Source organism: Medicago sativa, chromosome 6, assembly GCF_051527215.1.
Source record: "Medicago sativa cultivar Bolivia chromosome 6, Bolivia_mono, whole genome shotgun sequence".
Lineage (NCBI taxonomy): Eukaryota > Viridiplantae > Streptophyta > Magnoliopsida > Fabales > Fabaceae > Medicago > Medicago sativa.
Genome location: NC_140754.1, coordinates 89615390 through 89630221, shown reverse-complemented (window position 1 = coordinate 89630221; position 14832 = coordinate 89615390). Strand labels below are relative to the sequence as shown.

The 14832-nt window shown below is 31.8% G+C and overlaps 2 protein-coding genes across 3 annotated transcripts; both read right to left on the bottom strand.

The window, feature by feature from the left end:
* Nucleotides 1–1155: 1155 nt before the first annotated feature.
* Nucleotides 1156–7630, bottom strand: LOC146918057 (nuclear poly(A) polymerase 1-like). 2 transcript variants are annotated; one of them, XM_085719732.1, is made up of 13 exons: nucleotides 7543–7630; nucleotides 6675–7439; nucleotides 6503–6635; nucleotides 5896–6003; nucleotides 5636–5698; nucleotides 5381–5542; nucleotides 4970–5083; nucleotides 4816–4878; nucleotides 4364–4693; nucleotides 3852–4016; nucleotides 2737–3675; nucleotides 2028–2098; nucleotides 1156–1386 (listed from the first exon to the last, which is right to left on the bottom strand). In XM_085719732.1, the coding sequence occupies exons 6-13, from the start codon at nucleotides 5513–5515 to the stop codon at nucleotides 1341–1343; spliced, it is 1863 nt and encodes a 620-aa protein (XP_085575858.1). In that variant the 5' UTR covers nucleotides 5516–5542; nucleotides 5636–5698; nucleotides 5896–6003; nucleotides 6503–6635; nucleotides 6675–7439; nucleotides 7543–7630; the 3' UTR covers nucleotides 1156–1340. The 2 variants fall into 2 exon arrangements, with proteins under 2 accessions (XP_085575858.1, XP_085575857.1); XM_085719731.1 differs by having other exon boundaries at nucleotides 6503–6580; nucleotides 6831–7439.
* Nucleotides 7631–8962: 1332 nt separating this feature from the next.
* Nucleotides 8963–10407, bottom strand: LOC146918056 (uncharacterized). Its single transcript, XM_085717361.1, has one exon. The coding sequence runs from the start codon at nucleotides 10260–10262 to the stop codon at nucleotides 9144–9146; it is 1119 nt and encodes a 372-aa protein (XP_085573487.1). The 5' UTR covers nucleotides 10263–10407; the 3' UTR covers nucleotides 8963–9143.
* Nucleotides 10408–14832: the final 4425 nt, after the last annotated feature.

Here is a 14832-nt window from a genome sequence, read left to right as displayed (position 1 = left end):
TAACTTGTGCCCTCTAGGGCACATGTTAAGGAGCTCTTTATAGAAATATACGCCTTAAAAGTCGTGTAGTCAACTTCTAAAAAGTTAAAATATCATGTTTTTTAATGCAAAGTTGCTTTTTTTGGGTTTCTTAACATGTACCCTTAAGGCACAAGTTAACATGACCCTTTTAAAATACATAAACTATCGTTAAACTTCTTCACAAAAAATAATAAATTATCCTTAAACAGTTTTACTCTTAAATCCATTATTTATGATTTGGTTGATATAAATATGTCTTTGTTTAATCTCAAAATTAAATAGCAGCGGCAGTTATGAAATGAATATTGTAGATAAGGGTTTACTTTTTCTTATTTTTTTTAAAAAGGATAAGGGTTTTGCCAAATCTTTTTCTAAATCAACTTTTCCTAACCTATAGATATGATAAAGTTAAAATAAACAAACTAACTTAAAATTGATATAATACTGATAAGTAAAAATGCGGATAGATAAACATATTAGTGCTCGTTTTTCGCTAGTATTTATAAAGAGAATGTTCATGTAAATACTTATTTATGTTTTTTTTCCCGTGGGTTTGAGTAAAATGAAATTTAATGTACGACACATAATTGATAAGGGTAGGAGTGTCGATTTTGTTGAGATTTTAATTAAAAAAAATTCACATGTATATATGCATCGTTATCTTAAACAGTTGTTAAAGAGAGACAAAAGTGTAACTCTTTTTGATAAAGAGAAACAAGGAGAGTGGTGATGTAAGTGATTCAAGATTGCTACTAAAAGAAAGTTGAATTATCAATAAGCATTGAAACCAAATAACAGTTTTTTTAGTTTTTACATCTCTAACACTAAGATACAAAATTAAAACTGAAATTCCATTTTTAATCGTCACTTTGATCTAATGACTAAAACTTGTACATAGTGAACCAAATGTAACCCAAACGCAGTTTTTTGTGAACGCATCCAAACCAAACACAATTTTTTACGATTTTCAGTTTGAGTTGATTCGACTTGCGGTTTTCTATTAGGTTAGTTCGGATTAGAACATCCCTAACGCAACATATAAAATTCAAGAGGCTAATCATAACTTTGAGCTAAAAAAAAAAAAAAAAAGATTAAAACATGTTTGGCAATAGAAGACACGAAGAGTCACATAAATCATCAAAATCTAATTTTATTTAGCCGGTGAACCATATATATTCTCATGTACTCGATAAAAGTTCGATAAAAGTTGATGGCTTTTTAGGACAGGATTATTTCCTTCACCAAAATTGTTACATAGATAAAAGGAGTTACAATATTTTACAATACATCTTCAAGTTGCAGCTTAAGCTTTGAAGTCTCTAAGTGCTTTTTTCCACTGCTTTCCCTAAGGATGTGAAGTTCAACCTGAAAATAAGGAGTCAACCAACTAAATTTAGCCAAGATTAACCTAAATAACAACATTAAAGGAGAGTATAGTGTGAACTGAATGAATTGCTATCCATAATGGAGCAACTTCTAATAACCATTGATATATAAAGAATTTAATCAACCTGCACTGATAAAATATCTCAACAAATCGATGACTTTAAAACTTTTTGGGGTTAATACCTCAAATAGCCTCTGTAATTTGAGCGAGGTCTGAAAATAGCTTCTGTGAAAATAAAATACAAATAAAACCACAGATTCCACCCCTTAAATTTGGATTCTTAATATTTTAACCTTTTACAAAGGCTTTTTCAGACTTCACCCAAATATTTGTGTTTTTCTTATTGAGGGCTATTTTCAAACCTTGCCGAAATTACAAGGGCTATTTGAGGTATTAACTGCAAAAAGTTGTACATGGTCATCGATTTGTTGAGATATCTTAGGAAGTAATATAACAAAGCAGCACTATAGTCATATATGATTGGATGAATCGGTGCATGTCCATTAAACTCATATAGATTCTGTTATAATATACCAAATGGTTATTAAAAATTAGTACATTGCAGACCAAAAATCAATTGGTCCACTATGACAATGTTAACAATGAATATTGTCCATACCTGATAAGAGGCTTCTTCTGTGGTACAGGAGCAGGAATCCCACAAAACAATGGTGCTGTCAGCTCAGCAGGCTTTTCATTCCAAAAGAAAAAAGGAAAATAGTTAGAACTGCTTTCAATTTCTCAACACTATTACACTACTAAACAACTTGTAATTTTCACATAATGCAACTGAAATAAAACAATTGTTAAGGAACAAAATAAGTAAAAAGAAATGGATCATCGCTCTAAATGTGAAGGTTCTCTTAGAAAACAAACAGTAATGAAATGCAGTTGTTTGTGTGTCTTGGATTAAGGGATTGATTGGATTGTCTTATTTACTGGCATAAGCACTTGTCTGAGAGAGCTTATGGAAACAACTTGTGAAATGTTCATAAGTTCTTTTCAACTTATTTCCATACTCTTCAGGATAACTAATGAACACAGTTTATATAAAAACAGTCTGCCTTAGTTTATCTTTTATTATAAAAAAAAATAGCTTATACACAAGCGCTTATTTGATATGTGCTTATACTATAAGTGCCTAAGTAAGTGTTTTATCCAAACAGAACCTAAGTGACAAAATAAATGCAAATAATACCCTCATTGAAACAATATGAATTCAAGATAACCTCATCATATATATAACTATTTACAAAAGCCGCATAACATTTTATTGAAGAATTTGACAGTGAAAATCTTCCAAATATAAGCCATAATAAGAGATTAACCTCAAGCTCCTCCAAGCCTCCATTAGATAATGAATGAGTTGAACATACTGTCTCCTTAGAAATAACTTGATCTTCCACTACCGCAAGATTTGGATTTGAAGAGTCAAAGTTGTTGCTTTTCACACTTCCACCATTATCATTGACTTGATTTCTATACCCCATATCTCGTTGAAGCTCATCAGGTTCTTCTGTCAAAGCTTGATGCGCTTCATACGGACCAGACATGATATGCTCGATGGCTATTCGTTCTTCTTCTTTAGTGTTAGATGTATCAGGAGCATCAAGTTGTTTGTTATCCGGCGCTGATCCATTGGTTACACTTACACCAGAAGGAATCTCACCAACCGATTTCAGACAGGGTTTCTCGATCTTTTGATCACCCATGCTATTGACTTCAGAGTCATCAAATTTCATAGAACAAGAACTAGTAGCACTAAAAGGATTTCTATCTTCAGGAACATTCCTATTGGGAGGGGATACAGATGCAGAGGACTTTGAAACCCTTGAGTTATTATTATCCTCCAATCGCTTTCTCTTCCTTTCATCATCGGCTCCAAGTACACCCGCTTTACTTCCTTGAGACTTTTCAGATTGACTTTGACCAGCAACCCTTGATTTTGAACTTCGTCTATTCTCACCGTTTACTTTAGACGGAACGGAAGGTCGAACGCCGCCAGGAAATATGAAGCTTGGTATGTTACGACGTTTCACATGAGAGACGCGGATGTCCATTCCAGGTTTCCATGCAGTGTACGCGTTTACATTATGCTTGAATTCTTCTACGGTTTGCCTTATATCAAACTGTTCACCTTCGCTTACTGGAACTCCTTGCTTACGCTGCAGACCCATAAAGTAACACTGGTGGAAGGATCTAGATTTGTCTGAAAATTCGCCAGGATACGGATGACACTGAAGCATACCATAAGTGTACTTCTCAATCTACAAGATTCAAACAAGGAATTAGAAGACCTATTTTTCAAATCGTGAATCAAATTTCTTACGAGTCGTAAGATACATTACTAATCAAAATATGAAATTTTTAAGTAAAAACAAATGACATAGCAAAACTATAAGTTGATATATCATAACAAATGATGAAATTTGCAGTGTTATACCTTCAATGTCAACTGGCGGAGACGAGACTCAACCCAACCTTTCCATTGTCTAAGGTCGTCCGGATTCTCTGCTGTAATGTCTATTTGTAGGTAATTCTTGTAAGCTTCAAAAAATGGGTACGGCTCAAAAAGAGTATCCCAATCAGCTTTGCTAGCCTCCATAGCCTACAAATACCACAAACATCAAATTTAAGCAACCCAAATATCACAATAAGAACAAAATAGTCAACAAAAACAACAGCAACCAAACCTTATCTCACTAGGTGGAAATAAGAACAAAATATAAAATTATCAAATTTATAATGAATAAAAATCATGGCCAAACTATCAGATCAATAAAATAAATCATCTAACAAGAAATTGCTGATCAATCCTTTTACGAAAACATTTTAAAACATTTTTCACTTGTAAATCCATTTATTAATGTTACTGCTTCCTACATAAATTAATTGACAATATTTTTATGATTATCCAAAAGAACACATTTTTAAGACCAACATATCATATCATACCTCGCATATTTCAGTTCCCCTCTTGAACTCATCTGACATAATACGCAGTGTACTTGTTGTCACATTGTAAGTAGAGTTCATGCAAGGATAAGCAGGAGTAATTATAGGCATTAGATGATATCTATCTCTGGGATTTCTTCTAGGATCCCAAACCGATAGTCCAAGAGATCCTTCTTCAATAGCACAAAGCATGACTGGATTTGGCCATCGCCACTGAGTATATACTCTAAAGAATCGAGACACCAACATATTAGGAAGTGCGTTAGGATAAAGCTGGCATATTCGACCAACAAGCAATGCCAGATTTATACCACCCAGAAAACCAGCAACCTGTGAATAATATGGCAAAAAGATGCTTTAGGAAAATCAGAATCAATCAAATAATAATAATGAACAATTTTGGAATAGAAAATACGCCATCATGCATGATTATATCAATATCATTGGCATACATTTGAATAAACACCACGACGCTTTGCCCAAAACCTCATGAATCTTAATGTTGTGCGAAAATTCTGCATTGAAGAAACAGAAAACAATTATTCATAAGAATGCCACACAAAATCTTAACATAAATTCTACGCGAGTAAATTTCATAACCATCACCTGAATATTTGGAACTAAACGCAAGACTTGATCAGTTACTCTACATCCGTTGAGACTGAGAACGGTCTGTTCATCTACATTTTGTAATATTGATTCCTGTGATATATCTAAGTCCTGCACATGAAAAATCATTATTACTAAATGGTAAATTTGAAGTAATATACAATTTACACTATAAAGCCAGAACAAAACACATATTTTATCAAAAAGCTTCTATTTTTTAACTTTGAGAAAATAAAGTACTAAAAAATATTTCAGTATAAAAAACTCAAAATCATCTCCAAAAAATTAAGCATACAAATTCTTGTCCACACAACTCTTCGGAAGCAGATACAAAGAAAGGAAATTGACAGAAACAAAAGAACAAGAATTCTGCCCAAAAGTATTAATATTTTTGCATAGAAAACTTACTTCGGGAATAACCCACAATGCCAATCTTGCATACAGGAGATCAACAGAAACTCCATTAAACTTGAATTTCATCACAGGGACATGAGCATCAGGCACAGGGTGCAATTCAGTTACTTCCTCCATCTCAGATAGCATCTTCTGTAGCTCACCAAAGAAATCCTCCTAAACCCAATGTAAATGACAATAACAGTTAAAAAGAGATAAAATCTGAAAAAAAAAACGATATTTTCATCATAAAAAGCAACATTATCATACATCTCTGGTTGCATGTCTAGGTCCTACACAAAGGGTATCTATATCCGCTCCAGGACCATGCACCTGCAAGATTCCGAGTGAAAAATTTTGTAAGGAAAACAATAAAAATGGATATTACGAAATGTATATAGGATGACATGAAATATCTAATAATCTCAGATTTAGTTCCTAGTTTCATAGTGATTCGTCAAATATATGCCTTTCAACAGAGTGTCTGTACACAAACGAGAAAGATTTGGAAGATAAGAATAGCTCCGTACCCCTAGCCGATAGGAGCCAAAAGTGAAAATCTTGGCATTTGCTTCCTGCACCAGTTGTTCATTGAATCCCTTCGCCCTGCTAATGGTTTTCACCCAAATCTTCACAATCTGATTCACATTATAAGAGCACAATCAAAACAAACGAATTCGTTGCAATATATTTTGAATATGTATATGTCGCAGTCAAAAATTATATAATCACTACAATCAGTATATCGGAGATGTTCAATGAAGATTGGATAGTTCATATCAGTGTTGTTAAATAGCAGCTATAGATGCGTTTAAGTGCTGCAAGCCTGAAGCGCAGCGAAATTTGAACAAATTGCTTTTGTTCCGTGATGCGCTTTTATTTAGAACAAAATGTTGTCGTACGAATGTAGCACTATTGCGTAGCAGAATTGAACAACCATCTATTTTCCATGATCCACAATTAACAACACGATTTAACAAAACAATAAAACTCAGAATGTGAATTGTAATATCTTCATTTAACAACTCCAATTTTCTGACCCTAGAAACTATATCGGTTTATCACTGCAGCTAATCCTACTCCCTATTTCTAAGATAGAATAAAATGAAATTGCATCAACAACTAAACAAGGTCAACCTGGTCCAGTCTGCCAAGCACTTCCTCCCTACCAACTGCCTCCTGCTGACTCTCATACAATCCAGCACCTTGCAAGTACTGAACACACAGAATCCGAAGTCAGCACAAAATAACACTTACAAACTTTGTAGCACTGACACTTCTTATCGAAGGCGTGTTCAGTGTCCAACACATGACACGACACTAACACATGCGATTACATTATATTATGTCATTTTCTTAAATTACTACTATTGTCAATGTGTTAGCGTCGTGTTTGGTGTTTGTGCTTCAAAGCTTACAAAAGCTCTAAAATACATAAAAATTCACAATAACAAAAAACAATAACCTTTTCAAGTTCATGAGTCTTTGTCACATCTTCCTCAGTTGGTCCAGCCAATGAAATTGGCTCAGTTATCCCTAACCATTGTTTTCCATTACTCTGATTTCCCATTCCAGGGATCCCCATCAACAAAATTAATACAATTTTTTTTCTTTTTTTTTTTCTAATTATTATAATTTTTTTTTCAATGATAGGGTTGCAAATTTGCAATAAGAATTATCAATTACTTTTTTTCACTTTTTTTCCAATAAATTCAAATAAAAACAAAATAAAATACTAAAAGTAACAAAAAAAATTACAAACACTGTAACAATGTGACGATGATGATAATTGTTTTTGATTTTACAATAATTGCGATGATACCTTCCAAAGCTATGAACTTTTTACGATAATAACAAAAGGGAATAAAATTACAAAGCTAAAAACAATAAATTGATATCGAAATTGAACAAATAGTACAAAACTTCAAATTGGGGCTTTTTGAACCGTAACCCTAAATCAACAATTCCGAGCAATCACGATGACCCAGATGAATGAATTTGTGAAAAACGCGATCAGAAGTGCAGAAAGCCTTCAACTTGATGAATTCTCGATTGTTGAATTGAACCTTGAAAGCTTCAAAATAAAAATAAAAAATGTTTCAATAATTAGATAAATAAATTAAATTAAATTAAAAATAAGGAATGAAATTAGAAGGTAGGTTAGAGAGAGAGATTACAGAGAAGAAGAAAAAGGGTGCGAGCGATGATATGGCTTTGGAGTTTTCTCAAAACTATGATATGCTGATGAAGAAGAAAGGAAGGGATAAATAGAATCTATATTTATATAGATACTTATACTATTTATAGGAATAAGGGTTGTGGCATGTTTTTTTTATTATTCCTAAGTTACCCTTAAACAAATTTGTGTATATTTTGGTGATGTCGTTTAAAAAAGATAAAATTTGTATTAATTTTTTTTTTAAAGTTAATATATTTGTTATTTTGTTAATGTTATGGAAAAAGATGAATATGGTTTGTTACCCCCTTAAAAAAGTATTGTTAGTTACGATCTGAAATTACAATATAGGAATAGAGATTATGACAAGTTTATTACACTCGTAAAAAAGTATATTGTTAAAAAAATATTGAAAAAGATAAGTATGGTTTGTTAGACCATTTACAATGGTCACCACCCTTTAACACCCACTTTTTCAATTTCCAACACTCCACGTCATCTTCTCTCTCTTAATTCAACACTCATTCAACTTTAACATCTCCAATGGTTTTTTTTTCATTCAACACTCTACCCCACCACCTTTTATTTCTTATTCTTATTTAATTTTATATTTTTGTTTTTATAATTACATAAAATTACAATTATCAATTATAATTAAATTAAAATAAAGAAACACTTAACATTTTTTTTTGTAAAAACAAAATTTATTTAAATAATTTATTTTTATTTTCTTAACTTAAAATGCAATACAACAAACTAAGCACGCAACACACAAATAACTTAAAATGCAAGAAAAAAAAAAGCACACAACACACAAGCAATTTATTTAGTACGATACAAATCATCTTCAATCACGAAACATTCCAAACTTTGTCCATATGTGCTTCACTAGATCTGCTTGCAATTCGTGATGAACATTTGGATCACGCAACTCGGATCTAGCACGCACATGATTTGCAAAAGTGGGTAACACCTCGGTTGAGTATGGTTGCGGTGTACTAGATCCACTTCCCTCAGATTGCTCAAAATCAGTCCAACGTTGAGCATATGTATCTCGTTCATCCTCAATAATCATATTATGTAATATGATGCATGACCTCATGATGATACCCAAATCAGCTATGTCCCACAAGCGAGCTGGTTCACGGATGATTTTAAATCGAGCTTGAAGCACTCCAAAAGCACGTTCGATGTCCTTCCTACAGCTCTCCTGTTGTTATGCATAGTATGTGTAAAGCAACTACTGAGGAATACCATGGGTTGTGATGCATAGTATGTGTAAAACAAGTAGTTTGGAATACCATGGGCTGTGAAATTAAATTCAAGTATGCATAGTATGTGTAAAGCAAATAGTGATGAATACCATGGGCTCTGTGAAATTAAAGTCACGTATGCATAGTATGCATAATTATTTAAAGTAAACATTGGGGACTAGACAACACTGACAATTATTTAAAGTAAACATTGGGGACTAGAGAACACTAACAATTATTTAAAGTAAACATTGGGGACTAGACAACACTGACAATTATTTAAAGTAAACATTGGGGACTAGACAACACTGACAATTTTGACCGAATACAAACAAATATTACAGTGAAATTAATTTCCATACAGCTCACGCTCCAAGTTTTCCAACATTTCTTTTTTCCTGTCATTGAGATGCTCTTGGGAACTTAACTTTATGTACAATTTCATTTTCTTCAATCTATTTTTCTCTTGTTGCACTGCAGTGTACTCTTTCATTTCTGCAGTGTACTCTTTCAAGTGTTCAATCTCTTGCACCTTCATTTCTTTGAATTTAACCCACTCATTTTTCTCCTCCTCCAAGGCAGCGTCCTTGCTTTGCTTTTTTCCTTTTTTTTTAGCTGCCTCCCTACCCATTGGACGAGCACTAGATCCTACAGAGTCCTCGTGAGATCTCTTAGATCCACTACTTCTTGAGCCAACATTTCCTCCTACTTGACTAACATAACGTGGTTGATCACGGAGAGCGCGCCATTCTTCCTTTAAAGTAAACTGAACATTCTTCCCACATGCATATAATTCCTGGGCTTTTGCCTCCACATCATCTTCCGACCAACCGCTTCCTTGCAAACGCTTAGCGGCATCATAAGCACCAACCCATTTATTTATTACTTTGTTCATGTAATTAAAACGGTTTCGACATGCAACTAGATCACGGGGAGAATCAAATGAGCAATACTCATTACAATACTCAGTAATTTTACCCCAATATGTTTCTCCTCTCTGGTTTCTCCCAACAACACTGCTTGTTCCATATTTAATCCATGCACTAATTAGCACCAAATTTTGTTGAGTGTTCCATGCTGGTTCCTTACTTTTCTTGCTCTTAGGAGTTGAATCTTCAGTGCCTTCATCAGCAACTGCCATGCCACCAGGAGTTATTTGTGTTGAAAATTCAGGATATTGAGATGCACTACCACTGGGAAAATTTTCATTCTCCATTGGCATATAACCATGAAACGGGGGTGTTTGAGATGGATATCTCATCATCGATCCATAATATCCATGAAAGTTTGGAACAGAGGATGACTGGTTGAAATTTGGTGTAAAACCAAAATTAGGTATGTTTTGAGGTATGTTTTGAGGACGTTGGTTGAAAAATAGATTTGGATTTGGATGATTGTTGAGATTTTCGTAGTTAAATGGGAAATTAGAATAATTTTGGCTGTTGAAAGGGTTATTATTGGGATCCATTTCACAAAAAAGAAGATTAAAACTTCACTTAGTTTGCTAATAGAAAGATAATAATGAGATGAAGATAGTGAAAAACTTGGTTTTTTTTTTCTGTGTCCAAATCAAATGAACCAAGTCTCTATTTATAGAGGAAAAAAAATCATGAATTTTGGTATTTTTTTTTTATAATTATTTTTCACCAAAATAATTGATTTAAAAAATTAAAATCATAAAATCTGCGTGACCAATCAGAGCGTGACACGTCTGAAGGCTTATCCAAAAAGCAATCCCTCTCTCTTCTGGTCTGCAGCTCACACGCTGCTGTCTGCGCGTGTGCTGCACGCTCCTGTGCGGTCCAATTGCACGCCGCCACGTGGCATTCTGTGGCAGATTAATTGGTGTTGAATCCGTTAATCCTCTCTCTCATCCAGCAGTTCATTCAACACAGCTTCAACATGCCATTGCAGTGGTTTTCCTTGTTGACTGTCAGGTTAAACACTCCCATTGCACATAGTCTTACATCCTAAATCAAAATAATGTAATCAAAATAATATAGAAATAGAGATTATGATTTTTTTTATTATTCCTATCTTATTCTTAAACAAACTTCTCTATATTGTTGGTATTCCTATCTTATTCTTAAACAAACTTCTCAATATTGTTGGTGTCATTTAAAAAAAAAATACAAATTTATATGATACTTGTTACTATATTGTTAGTTACAATTTGGTTTGTCCCCCCATGAGCTTAGCTCAATTGATAAGGACAATGCATAATTTATGCAAAGTCCGAGGTTCGAACCCCGGACACCACCAAAAAAGTTACAGTTTGGTTTGTTACAACTATTGTCAAAAAAAAAAAAACTTTGGTTTGTTACAACTTACAACTTCAAAGTTTTTTCAAGGGATAATTTAAAAGTTAAAAATGTCTATATTGTGATTTTAATTAAAATCAAAATAATTTTAATCAAAATTTTATTAAAAAATGTTTGAAATTTATACACATTGTCACAATAAAAAAAAAACGGACAGATGTACGCGTATGAAATACTCTTTGAACGCTACTATGCATAAATAAAATTGGAGTTTTTTTTTTTTTACAAGAAAATTAGAGTTAGTTGAGTTTTAGATTCTTATAAATATATCATAAAAAACAATTCGAAGAAGTAAAAACGAAATATGATATATTTATAACGATCAAAAACCAATTTAACTCATAAAATTAAAAGGTTTAAATTCATGTTTGTTTGTCAACTTATTTTAAAAGTTTAATTTGGTATGATTCAACTAGCTTTAAGATCGTTTTGCGTTTATTGATAAAAGTATTAAAAGTTATAAAGTTTTATATGACTATTTATAGTATTATGTTTTTTTAATAAGTTAACAAATCACTGAATAATAAAAACATCAGTCTCATAAGTGTAGCGCAGTTGGTAACTATCAAAGATAATTTGTGCATGGGCCGGGGTTCGAACCCCGGATTCGCCACATCTCCATATGTGTGTGAATCTAGCCACTAGACTAGACAAAAAAAATACCAAAAGTTTTCATCTAATTTGGCAATGAAACAACTAGCATTTAAAAGATTTCGGTTCTTTCGACTTTATGACAGTAGGTCCAAAGAATTCATCACGTAGATGCTAGCTAAAACACAACATTTTTCTACCTACTTAATCTACTTAAAATTGAATCAGGTTGATCATTCGGTCAACATGCACATGCTACTTGAACATACAACTTGAAGACGTTCTAAACATTAATCAAAGTATATACAACACACACGTTTTTTGAGGACATTACAGGTTATAGAATGACTTAGGTAAGGGGTGGATATATTTAGGAAAGTAGTTTTTAAATTTGGAGTTAGGTATTCTTAATTTTTGATCTATTTATCATTCCACAATTACCAAGCACATGTGCATTTCAAATAAATTCAAAATGTATAGAAAGAGAACTTTCTAATTTTTATAGAGGAACCTAATTTTGAAATTTTGTAGTCCAATTCCTTCATTTTTTTAAGAGACTTATCTTGATGATGTCTTGTGGCTCTCTTGTACCCCTCCCCCTAACTGAGAATTTTGATAATTCCAAAAGTAACCCCAAACTTAATTTCAAATCTAAGGAATATTTTAATTCTTCTATGTAAATTCAAAGAGTGTAAACAATATAAAAATAATTCTGAAGGTTTAAATCAGCTTATATTGTGGTTAGTTACCAAAATAAAGGGATATGCATGAAAGCTCAATGTGGTTTTAGAATAGGATATTATAAGCATCAAAGGTGGCTTGAAAAAGGCTCTAGTTAACAATAAAATGCCTCAATTTGTGTATGTAGAAGTGGTTGTTAGTTTGTATGATGATGGTGAGATTCTATGGAGTTTAAGAAATGGGTAGGTTTGGGTGTTATGGGAAGAAATAGTGGTACATTTTATTTGATTTGTTGATGAGTTTGAGGTAATTTTTTTTTTTTTTTGCTTGGGTAAGTCGTAGGTTGATGAATACAGTAGAATGAGTCTCCACCATCAAGTACAGATCTACACACATCACTCATGGCTTTTCTTCCACGCCACTACTCATGTTCTTCATATGTTCTTCTTGCACCATGATCTCAATCTCAATCACCTTCTTTTCGCACTCATCTGCTTTCTCAACAAGATTATCTCACTGAACTTCAATTTTTTCAAAAGAAAGTTGATTGAACCTCAAAAATTCGTCTAGAATATTGTTGAGTACTGAGTTGTAATTAATGTTGAACATTGTCTGCTCTTCTTCTCCCACGCAATACTACTTGCAATAGTCACCCAAACATCTCTCATTTGATATTGAGTTCACCCAAATGTATGATCTTACGAGATAACAAATAGTTCTCATACTGAATGATATTTATCTCTTCAGATTATTCACTCACACTCTATCTTTCATTGCTACAAAACTCATAGAAACCATTAGTAGCACAACACTATAAAAAATAAATAGAGAATACAACAATGCTTTGTTAATTATTATTATTCAACAGATAAATAAAGAGAATGAATGCCTTAGTTAAAGTAAACCAAATAAAATAAATCTTTTTGAAATTTTTTTAATATTTGGTAAGAAAAATAAAACAAAAACAGATCTTATTAGATTTTTTTTAAGAGTAGCAACTAAGGCTCTGTTTGGTAAAATTAAGCTATAAGCTAGCTGATAACTGATAAGCTAGCTGATAGCTGAAAAGCTAGCTTATAGCTGATGACTGATAGCTGAAAGCTTATAGCTGAAAAACTAGTTGTTTGAAATTAAAGTGTTTGGTAAAATTAGCTTTTGAGATGAGTTATTTGTATAAAATGACATAAAAGTACATGTATGTTTAATTTTTTTATAAATTACATTTATAAATATTTTTAACTGATATATTTATCTTAAATAATTAATTTACTTCAAAGTATTTTTTATCTTTAAAATGATAACTGTGATTTATGAATTTAATTGATATATTTCTTTAACAAATCTTATCTGACTTCATTTTTATATCTTTTTTATTTTTTTATGAATTTTTTCTTCTTTTTATTTGAATCGGTAAATAAGTTAAAAGAAAAAAAATTATAATATCAACGTAGTATCTAAAAAAGAGAATCTTATGATTTAATGTATTGATAATCAACATATTGATAATCAATATATTCTTTGTTTATATAAGGGTAAAAAAGTAATAAAAATAAAATAATAAGGTTATTATTGGAAGAAAATGTAAAAAGCTATCAGCTATAAGCTAAAAAGCTACTTGAAATAGCTTCTCAAAAAAAGCTATAAGCTTGTGAGAAAAACTTGTTACCAAACACATCACGTTTTCATTCAACAAGCTTATAAGCTAGTCCAACAAGCTATAAGCTAGCTTTTTTGTGTTACCAAACACAGCCTAAAAAGCAAAACCACTCGAAAACTAAGATATGACTGAAAAATAAGGGTATGTTTGTTACGGATTAAAATAAAATTGATTTTGACAATGAATAATTTAGAGATTAGTATTTTTTAGATATTTTATAAAAAAATCATAACATATTTTGCTTTTGCTTATCGTGATTTAAATCAAAAAATAAATAGTTTGTTTTGTTATAGCTATATAAAAAAGATTTTTTTTGTTACAAAAATTAGTTCAATCTTTTGACTATATTTTCTTTCTCCTATAAAAAATCTATTTTTTTAGAAGCTACTCTTAACAACTTCTCATATGAAGTTAATTTTAGATTTTGATTCTTTTTTTTAAAAAAATTATAACAAACAGATACAATATAAACTTCAAGTTTTGAAAATTAAGCCTCAGCAATTCAATTTGTTCTGCATTTAGATCAACATATAGGTATGTGGTGGGTGATAAAGGGAGACAAAAGGAAAAGAGAAATAAAGAACATTTTTTTTTTGAAGGGGAATGGATCCACACTTTTAATGTGTCTCATTTAAGAAATTTGTATGTGATGTTGGGTTGAAAGGATTAAATGTTTATTAAACATTATTGTTAAAAATTATAAATGAATGATATATATGTTATCTGATTAATAACAACTAATAACTAAATTCCAAAACTTGTCAAAGAACTAATCTTGCATTTTTGTT

Bases quoted from the DNA above. Each gene is read 5' to 3' on its own strand.
- LOC146918057 (XM_085719731.1), bottom strand. From the start codon at position 6,950: ATGGGGATCCCTGGAATGGGAAATCAGAGTAATGGAAAACAATGGTTA. The intron at 5,543-5,635 runs GTATGATAATGT...CATTGGGTTTAG, and splicing joins CTAGACATGCAACCAGAGAT to GAGGATTTCTTTGGTGAGCT. The intron at 2,099-2,736 runs GTTAATCTCTTA...TGGAATGAAAAG, and splicing joins GAGGCTTGGAGGAGCTTGAG to CCTGCTGAGCTGACAGCACC.
- LOC146918056 (XM_085717361.1), bottom strand. From the start codon at position 10,262: ATGGATCCCAATAATAACCCTTTCAACAGCCAAAATTATTCTAATTTC.